Source organism: Halichoerus grypus, chromosome 11 (assembly GCF_964656455.1).
Source record: "Halichoerus grypus chromosome 11, mHalGry1.hap1.1, whole genome shotgun sequence".
NCBI lineage: Eukaryota > Metazoa > Chordata > Mammalia > Carnivora > Phocidae > Halichoerus > Halichoerus grypus.
This window is the reverse complement of record NC_135722.1, coordinates 15,450,309-15,460,173: the sequence shown is the minus strand read 5'-3', so window position 1 is coordinate 15,460,173 and position 9,865 is coordinate 15,450,309. Positions and strand designations below refer to the sequence as shown.

Here is a 9,865-nt window from a genome sequence, read left to right as displayed (position 1 = left end):
CACAGAGAGGAAAGTGACAGAAGCCGTGCAGAGGGAGACGCAGAGAGAGCAGAGCCCCGGGCAGCCACCCAGTCTCGGGGGAGCGCTTAGCTCCCCCACCCCCGGCTCCCACCCTGTCCGGGGGGCTCCTGAAGCCCTCAGCCCCACTCCCAGGCTCCCCATGGAAGCCAGCTGTGCCCCGGGAGGAGCCGGAGGAGGAGGAGTCGGCTAAATGCTCGCGGTGCGCCCGGGGCCCCTGAGCCCAGCCAGCTCCGCGCCGCTGCCCTAAGGCCCCCGCGCCCCCGGCGCCCCCTACCCGGGGCCGCGCCGCCTCCGCCCGCCCCTCCCCGGGGCTTTGCCCCGGACCTGCCCCCGCCCGCTAGCCGGCGCTCAGGCAGGAGCTCTGGGCCGGGCGCGCCGCCGCCCTGGAGTGAGGGAATCCCAAGCGAGGGGGGTCTCCGGAGCCGGCCGCGATGGACGCGGTCTTGGAGCCCTTCCCGGCCGACAGGCTGTTCCCCGGATCCAGCTTCCTGGACTTGGGGGACCTGAACGAGTCGGATTTCCTCAACAATGCGGTAAGACGAAGGATCTACGTCCCCCTTCCACCACTCCGCACCCCTCTTCGCGGCGCGCCTGCCTCACCCCCCCCCCGAAGGACCGGGTAGAAGCGGGGGAGGGGGGCTCGGTGCAGGGTCCCCGAGAGACACGTGTTGAGAGCTCTGAGATTCGGAGACTAGATCCCTCGACACCCCCCTAGACCTCGAACCCGGACCGGAGCCTCTGAGCTTGCCCTAGTGCGCACCCCTCCTGGGGGCTCCGTCCGCGGATACATTGACCTCGGCTTTCTAGGGGAAGGGGACGTCGAGGCGTCGGGGCCAGCCGATCCCTCGATATGAGCCCGAGAGACACCAATCCTGCCCCTTCCCACGTCTTCTAGCCGTCGTCCACCCACCCCCGGGGTTCCCAGACCAGATTGGGCGCAAAGTGGCGGCGCCCCTTCCTGCGCCCCCTTTAGGACCTCCGTGGCTCCGCGACTGGTTCTCCGCTGGGGGGCGCACAGGGAAGTGTTCCGAAGGCCAGGGACCCGACGCCCCTTGGGGGGCCAGAGCAGTACCCGGGTTCTGAGCCAGTCCTGGAAACTTAGGGGTGCTGCCGCGGCCGCTCCGTGAGCTCCCCAAAGACGGACCTGACGCTCACGCTCAGATGGTCAGGACAGCACAGGGTGATCGTTCAGGAGGGGGGAGATCTATCGCCCCATCTCTGTGTCTCTAGGTGTGTTCCTCTGTCCCTCATGTCTCCCTGACCTTGTCTCTCTCCCTGTGTCTTCGTGACTGTCTCTGAGCTTGTCCTTCTCTTTCTCTCTCTTCCCCTCCCTCCCTAAGGAAACGTGGCTTCTCTCTCTTCTTCCCTCCCTTCCTCCCTCTCTCAGGCTCAGCCCTAAAGCCCTGCTGGGGGGAGGGGCATGGGCTCCGAAACGCAAGAAAATATTTGGGTTCAGAAGGGCCTGCAGGGTTGAAATGTGGACAGTTTGGGGAATCTGGTGGGATTCCCCACACACACACCCCGTGCAGTAAACTGCCCATCTCTCTCTCTCTCTCTCTCCACACACACACACACACACACACACACACACACCACCTAACGGGTCTCTGCTGGCTGGCCTCTGGCTCCTGGGACCACAATAAACTTGGCCAGATAAGAGCCAAATGCACAGAGACTTTCAAGGATTGGGCATCTTGGACTTCCACTTCAGTTGTCCCAGGCTTCTAGACTGATGGTGGGGAAACAAGCCAAGGGACAGGAACCTGACCGGGAGGCATGGCGTGTGAGGTCTCCCAGCCCTCCATTAGGGAGATCTGGGTCACCCTGCTTTCTGAGGATGGCCCCTGGTCCCAGTCAAAGGGAGCACACTTCTGCACACAGGCCAAGTGGAGGAGGCGAGAGGACTTGGGCTGGTAGTGGGGAGAGCAGGGTTCTAGTCCTGCCTCTGCTTGGGCATCCCACTGTGAGCCTGGGCCTCTGCTTCTTCGTCTATAAAGTGGGGAGAGGTTGGGTCAAGTCTTTCTAAGGATGGTCTGGCACAGATCCTAGGAATAAAGTGGCAGGGATTGGGTCCGTACACCCCTCCTGGAGTTGGTAACAGATACTGGTCAGAGGGAGAGGTGTTTGTTGGAGCGTGTAGCCTTGCAGCCAAGGCAGGTGGTAGAGCCCTCCCCACCACCACAGTGAGGTGCCCTCAGCAGCTGAGTGGGGCTTTCTTCTGAATGAACTCTGCCGCCTACAGCCTCTTCCTGCTCCTCCATTCAGCCTTGTGTCCCCAGCTGCTCAGCTGGGCCTTGGTCCAGCACAGGAAAGGAGGCAGGATTGGACAGTGGTATCCAGCACTGGGACTGGGGAGGGAAAGCCCTGCTGGGGGCTGACCTTGAACTAGGCAGGGCCAGGCCAGGCAGGGAGAGAGGAAAGGATTTCTAAGAGGAGAGACCAAGAACTCCCAGGAGATTTGGTTCTTGGCTGTTCTGCTACCAGCCAGCTGGGCAGTTCAGACAGGTGACTTTTCTTCCTCTGGGCCTTGGTTCCCTCATTTGAAAAATGGAGGTATAGATCCTTCCCCATAGTGGTGAGAAAATTAATTAAAAATTAATGGAGGAAAATGCCTGGCAGGTAAGTTTCTATAGTTAACTTGTTCCAGAAACTAGATGGGGTGGTGGTAAGAACTATGCAGCAACAAGTTGCTGTGTGACCTTGAGCAAGTCACTTTCCTTCTCTGGTGCCTCCACTTAGATGTCTAAGATCCCTTACAGCTGGGACCACATAACCAACCCTACCCCCAGCTCCCTCTTCATTCTGCATGAGGGTAGGGAAATGTTTCCAAGGTAAGGATGGGAAGGGATAGGGTCTGTGTGTTTCTCAGTCTAGAAGATGGAGAACAGGGTATTCACTATCCTGCTTAAAAATCCAGATAAAGACCATAACGTCATGTGGAAAATGTGTGTGGTCTGTTGCTCCATGCAAAAAGCAAGAACCCCAAATTCTGATGCTCACCCTGGACACAGCTCTGTAAGAAACACCCATTCGCTTGGGCAGAGACAGAATGAGTATGCAATTCAAGTCAAGTGTGCTTGGAGGGGTCAGGGATGCTTTCCTTTTACCTTCTATGAAGATACCTTCATGCTGTTCCCAGCTTATCCGTGTGATTCTCGGAGACACCCCTCAGAAGGGGCTGTGCTTCCTGCCAGATGTGCGGGACTTCTACTCCCTCTCCCTCCCCCACCCTCCCACAGTTCCTGATGTGACCACAGGAGAGCCCTTGTCCCCTGTATCCTGTGATCCTTCAGCCCCTGGGCAGGTATGAGAGAGGGTCTGGTGCTCAGGAAACTGGGATAAAGGACCAGAGGGAGAACAGGTTGTGTCTCCAGATAGAGATATTGGGTCTATGTGCCTCTTGCCTTCTTCTGGCTAAGGAGAGGGGATGACTCTAGTTTCTCTAGAGAGAAATGGCTTTGGATCCCAGAGATGCCCCAGCTGGGAGGGTGTGGGGAGGAGGAGGAGGAGGAAGGGGGGTGCTGTTTTCTCAGATGGGAGCAGCAGGAAGCTGCAAGGATGTTTGCCCAGTATATTCATTTACCTCCCAGCAGTTGGGGAGGCCAGGTGTGGGAATGACTAGGACCCAGGGACCAGTCCAGGGGAAGGGAGGTGTGGGGGCTAAACCAGGCCCATAGCCCAGCTTCTCCGGAGCTAAATAGGGAAACAGAGAACCACCACCACCACCACCACCACCCCAGCCTTGGGGGATTAGGGAGATTAGAGAAGTATGTGCATTTGGGTGTTCCTATGTCTGTGTGTGGGCCTTTAACAGCCCCTAAAAGGGGAGGGGTGTGTGTGTGTGTGTGTGTGTGTGTGTGTGTGTGTGTGTGTGTGTGTCTTTAAATTCTCACCAACAGGGAAGAGGACCTAAGGGCCAAGGCACTCTGGTCTCAGAGTAGAATCCCCTAGAAAAGGATCAGTGGGGAAGCCAAAATCTCAGGGCTCCAACTCAGGAAGGGAGATCTCCCCAGACACCTAGTCCTCCTCCAAAACATTGAGTTTGTTTGGGGCAGGGGTATTTTGTTTTGTTTTTGCCTCCCCCACTGGGATACAAGCTCCTTGAGACAGGGGTTTATCTGTCTTGTTCGCCGCGATATCCCCAGGGCCCAACACAGTGCTTGACACAGAGTGGGTTTCAACCAAGGATGGCTAAATGCTCCCAGCCCAGACCACATATTTTTAGGGAGGAGGAAAAAGGCTGCTTTAGCCCCCAGCCATCAGGATCCTGCAACCCATACTGTCTCTGAGATTCAGGAAGGGATTGCCATGATTTCCAGTGAGTTGTCATTGCCTTGAGCCATCCGCCTCCTATGCACAGAACCCCGGGGCCCCTGCACGAGGATAATGCATAATTAGTTGACCCACAGCAGATCTGAATTTGTGGCTTAGGCCTCATCTTTGAACATTGGCTCTAGGGCTTCCATCTTCCCCAGTCTTCTCTTGTTCAGGTTGCTCTGGGACTCCTGGATCCACACTCACCCAGCTTCAAACGAAGTCTCTTCTAGTCCTGCCTCAGGGCCTTTGCATGTACTGTTCCTGACATCTAGAATGCTTTCCCTCCAGTTCTCTCCATCCCATTCTCTTTAGTCCAAATGCCACCTCTTGAGAGCAGGCTCCTGACCACCTCAAGTGGGGCCCCCTCTCATTTTCTGTTTCAGCCCTCTGATGTCTTCATAGCCCTCATTCCAGTGTAGAGCTCTGTTTTTGGCTTATTGTCCATGTCCTCCACTGAGAAAGCAAGTTCCATGAGAACAGAGGCCCTGTCGGTTCTGTTCATTGCCATAAACCTAGCCCAGTGCTGTGGTACAAAATAGGTGCTTAATATAGTAAAACTCCGTCATAAGAGACAAGAAGCCACGTCCAAAATTTTCAGTCCCGTAAAATGTGGAGTTATGTTATTTCAGGAGCAATGAAAAGCAGCGTTTTTCTGTTGGTCCATACTATCGCAAAAAGCCCCAAAGTAGAGCTCGTGGGACCTTACCACATGCAGCAGACCAACTTGAGAAAGCTCCAGAGAAGCACAACTGCATCACTTCTTTACCAACTGTCCCGCCCCGAGATAAGAGTTTTGCCCACCTTTATTTGAGGTGGGCCCCAGGCAGAGGACAGAGCCAAGTTTGGGTTGCCTTGTAGTGGACTTTGCTCCATTTCAAGGATTTACTGTATTTGTCGAGAAAATTACTTCAGACTAGAGCAGTCCCTGGAAGAGAAGGGGAGAATGTTTTTTAAAAGACAGGCCTGAGCGTTCGAGAAGTGTATTGCTCATTCCAGAAGGGGCCCTGGGGTTCTCAGGGTCCTGGCCTGGCCAGCCCTGAGGGTGATGGGGATGCTGGATCCCACAAAAATGCTGTCTGTACCCCAAACTACGATGGGGTCCCTCCGGCTTCCCTGGACCAGCTGGGGCTTCGCTTGGTCGTTCTTCAGTACATGCATCCAGGCCTTTGACAAATGGGCACGGAAGGAGCCCCTTGCTGGTCACTAGGCATAGCGACCTCAGCCACTGCCATGAGAGAGAGGCGAAGGTGCAGCACCACGGGGCAACGGATGGAGCAGAGCAGGGCGGGCGCCCGAGGAGGAGCGTCCAGCCAAGATGGAGGTCACAGAGGGTTTCTTAGAGGAGGTGACCTGGCACACGCCCTCCCTCATGGCCCCATCCCTATTGGCAAAGGAGTTGCTGGAAGGCACTGTCTCTTTTGAGCATATAGAGGTATCAGTGTCCCCTGTGCAGATAAGAAAGCAGAGTTTGGAAAGGAGGCAGGGGTCCCATGGAGAGAGTCTAGTTGGGGAGATAACCATCTTCTCTCTCTCTCTCTCTCTCGTTCTGGTTTGCACTTTGCTCTCTAGGGCGAGGAAAGTTTGGGCTCTCTGATATCAGAGGGGCCCCGCCTTCACTCTCACCCACTGCCACCGTCAGGTACCATGGATGCCCGGAGCATTAGAAGCAGAGCCAGCGGGTTGCGTGGCCTGTGAGAGCTGAGCAGAGGCCCCCCCCGCCCATCCCGTGCCCTGTCCTCAGACTCACTTTGGGATGCTGCTCCCCAGCCCACCTGGGAACTTGGACCTCCGCTCTCTGTAGCTCCCAGGACTCCCCAGGAGAGTCTATATATGCCTGGCCTGGCTACTGTGGCAGGAGAGGAGAGGACCAAGGACACCCCCACCTTGTGTCTTCCCCTCCCCATACCATGTGCCTCCTGCAAATCCCAGTACAGAGGCCCTCCCGGAGCATCCCTCTCTGGGACCTAGCTTGCCCCCGAACCTCCCTCAAGAAATCAGCTCCAGATGCTGGAGAACAAGCTGTTCTTCTGGAAGTCTCTGCGCTCCAGGGGGCAGGATAGAGGAGGAAGATTTGGGTGGAGTTAAGTCAAGACCATGAGCATTGCTTTGGCTGGGACTCTGTGTAACCCCCTCAAGCAGACGAGGGGAAGTCAGAATAAGTGGCAGGACCCTTGACCAGGATGGGGGAGAAGGTAAGGGTGGGGGCGTCTGGTTCAGGAGAGGCTGGGAGGTGCAAGAGATGGTCCAGAACTCTGACTGTCACAGAAAATAGGTCAAAGGGATCGATTTCCTTGGAATGTCAGAGTCTGATCTCCATGACCTAGACATACCATATCACCAACAAGGTCAACTTGAGCACTGGGGCAATAATGGGCTTCCCTGCTGCCAGCTTTGCTGTGCGTCCTCTCCCAACTCTCCCGGGACTGAGCCCTCACTGCAGCTTCCTTGGCCCTTGGTTCTTGGCCCAGGCGCCATTTCACCCATCCCAGAGAGGCTGACACATCTGGGCTGTGGACAGCAGCAGCTGTCCCCCTTTTCCCCTTCCAAAAGGAAAACAAAAATGAAAGCAGCAGAGGAGTAAGGCAGGCTCTTCAGGCCCTCACGGAGAGCCAGGAGGCAGTTTTAAAGCAGCCACTGAGGGGACCTGCTTCAGAGGCAGGCAGGCCCGAGCCTTTGCCCACTGTGTGCCCCTCTGCCTGGACCGTGCTCACCTCTCCTCACCCCATTTCCCCAAACTCACTGTGTGACCTCGGGCAAATCACTTCCCCTCTCTGGGCCTTGGCTTCCTCACTGCTGAACTAGACAGAGAATTCTTTGAGAGCAGGAACGTCAGACAATTACTTTTATCTGTTGTCTAGTTATAGCTATAGGGACTGAGTGCTGAGGAAATGCTTATTTATTGGATGGATGGGTGGACGGACGGATGGATGGATGGACGGACGGATGGACGGACGGGATGGGATGGATGGACGGACAGATGGATGGATGGACGGATGGATGGATGGGTGGATGGACGGATGGACGGACAGGATGGGATGGATGGACGGATAGACGGATGGATGGATGGATGGACGGATGGATGGATAGAAGGAAAGGAAAACAAGGAAGGAATGGGGAGGGGTGATGGATGGATAGACGGGTAGATGAACAGATAGTGGAAGAAAGGACACTTCCACACTTCCAACTTTAATGATACTTTTTTTTAAAGTGGATTTTATTTTTTATTGAAATAGTGAATTTTAACCTAAATTCCACATCTACCTTTCAAATTACCATACTAGCCTTTTGTATCGTAAAAGAATATATATGGTGCATGCATATGAATTATAAAGGATAATAAAATAGATACATGTGTACTCACTAGCACCATTGAAGATCTAGGCCCAGCTCTGAATATCTGGGTCTCTCAAAGCCGCATGAGTTCGGGGGAGAGGTGTGCTAGGGACCCTGAATCCACTCCACTCTGGGCAAATTCTGAACAGGAATGTCCTGAGACCTGGTGCCTACTCCCAGACCCAACCTGACCAGACAGCGAGTCCACAGGTCAGATAGCTAATACCTCAAAAACATACCAGAGGTGGGGTGTGGTGGCCATTAGTGGTCTCCTTTAACGGCTCAGACCTGGGAGCAAATCTTGGCTCTCACCATTTGTCATCTGTGTGAACTTGGACAGGTGCCTGAACCTCTCGCAGCTGATTTTCCTCATCCATAAAGTATGACCATAGAACATAGGGTTCTTATGAGGATTCAGTTAGATAAGGCCTAGCACAGTGCCTGTCACCTAGTGAGGCCTCCATAAATCATAGTTGTTGCCCCTCGTTTTATTCTGATTATTGTTGTCATGGCCTGAAAGGAAGGTCCCCAGCATTGGCCAGTCCTTGGAGGAAGGTCCCACCTTCTCCATCCCTTTCATGAGCCCTGGTTGTAGAGATTTTATTTCCCTGTCTGTCTGACCTCTTGGGAGCTGGAAGGCTCTTTTGAGTAAAGACAAAAGATGCCAGACCCCCTTCTTAAGGCTCTTTCTGGGCTTCAGGAAGGGGATGGCCAGGGATGAGCTACATTGGGGCCCCAAGTGAGGACCCATTTGCATGGAATTTGAAGCCATAGTTTGTACCTGGCTCTGTACTGGGTGTTGAGAATGGGGCAGCAGAAAATCAACCATTCCTTCAACAACCAGTTTGCTTAAGAGCATGAGCTCTGCATTCAGAGCTTGGGTTCAAATCCTGATTCAACCTCTTGCTAAATGAATGAACCTGGGGAAGCTGCTTAACTTCTCTGTGCCTCAGTTTCCTCAACTTTAAATGAGGGTACTACCTTATCTTCTGAAAGTTAAATGAGATACTACATGGAAGGAGCTACAACAGTGCCTGGGACATAAACATTAGCTGTTATTATTATTATTTTCATTATTAGGCATACTATATGCTAGGCCCTGTGTAAGGCCCAGCAGAGGGTTCAAGGATGAACTCCAGCCTGCATCCTACCCTCAAGGAGATAAAAGTTCAGAAGGAGAGATGGGTCCCACTGTGCCTACTTAGAGTTCAAGGCGTGCTACTGACCAGTAACCCAACAATCTATAAGTGCTATAGCAGTTCAAGAGGGACATCAGGTGGTATAGGTGGGCAACCAAGGAAGGCTTCCTGGTGGAAGTGGCATTTTAATTGGGTCTTAAGGGATGATAGGAGTTGGAATGAAGAGATAAAGGGCAAAGGCATTCCAGACACAAGGAATGGTATAAGCAAAGGCCCTGGCGCAATGGAGCTCACAGCAGTTTTGAGGAGCTGGGAGTGGTCATCCAACTAGGATGGAGGGAAGAGAAAGATGAGGGTCTCCAACTACAGTGGTAAGTTGAGATGCATGTACAACAGATCTTGAATGTCATGCTTAGGAGCTGGGAGTTTTTTCATCAGGCAGGAGGGAGCCAGTGATAGTTCTGAGCTGGACAAAGTTGTGGTCCCCACAACTCTGAACTGTCTCAGTGCTAGGAGGTCTAGGGTTCATTAGGAATCTGCTGTCAGCCTGCCTGGATGCTGAGGGACCCTGCCCAAAGGGAGAGAGGACTGTGGGCCCTCCCTGAGTCCGGAGCAGCCTGAGGCAGTAGCTAAGCCCAGGTCCCTTCTCTTCTCTGACTTCCACCCTGTGCCCTGATGTGACTCTCACACTGGGCCAGGAGTACCAGTTCCCATCAGGCTCTTTCATCCCCAGCCCTCGGGCCAGGCTGACCTGGAGAGGCCCAAGGCACTCCACCCTCGCAAAGGAACAGGCTTCCCTCTTCAGGGCTGAGAGCTCCAGCCTGAACTGAGTCCTTCCTCCTGGCCCAACCCCAGGGCCCTAATGGGGTTCCCCCACCCCTCCTGCAGCTCTGGACCCTCCACTCTCAGGCAAGGTATGTCCCTGTAGGGCCCAGGGCCCTCTAGAAGGATCTGAGCCCTCCTTCTGAGGCCAGCCCAGCCTGGCACCCTCACCTCCCTGGCCCTCACACCCAGCTAGCTGGGACGAGATGCCCAGAGCCCCTTTCATCATCCTC

General features: G+C 54.5%; 1 protein-coding gene across 1 annotated transcript in view; it reads left to right on the top strand.

Moving 5' to 3' along the window:
- CREB3L1 (cAMP responsive element binding protein 3 like 1) overlaps positions 1 to 9,865 on the top strand; it is a 35,102-nt gene continuing 25,237 nt past the window's right edge. The window contains exon 1 of the mRNA XM_036104947.2: positions 1 to 554. Within this exon, the coding sequence (XP_035960840.1) occupies positions 453 to 554 (102 nt within the window). The 5' untranslated portion in view covers positions 1 to 452. The remainder of the gene's footprint in view (positions 555 to 9,865) is intronic.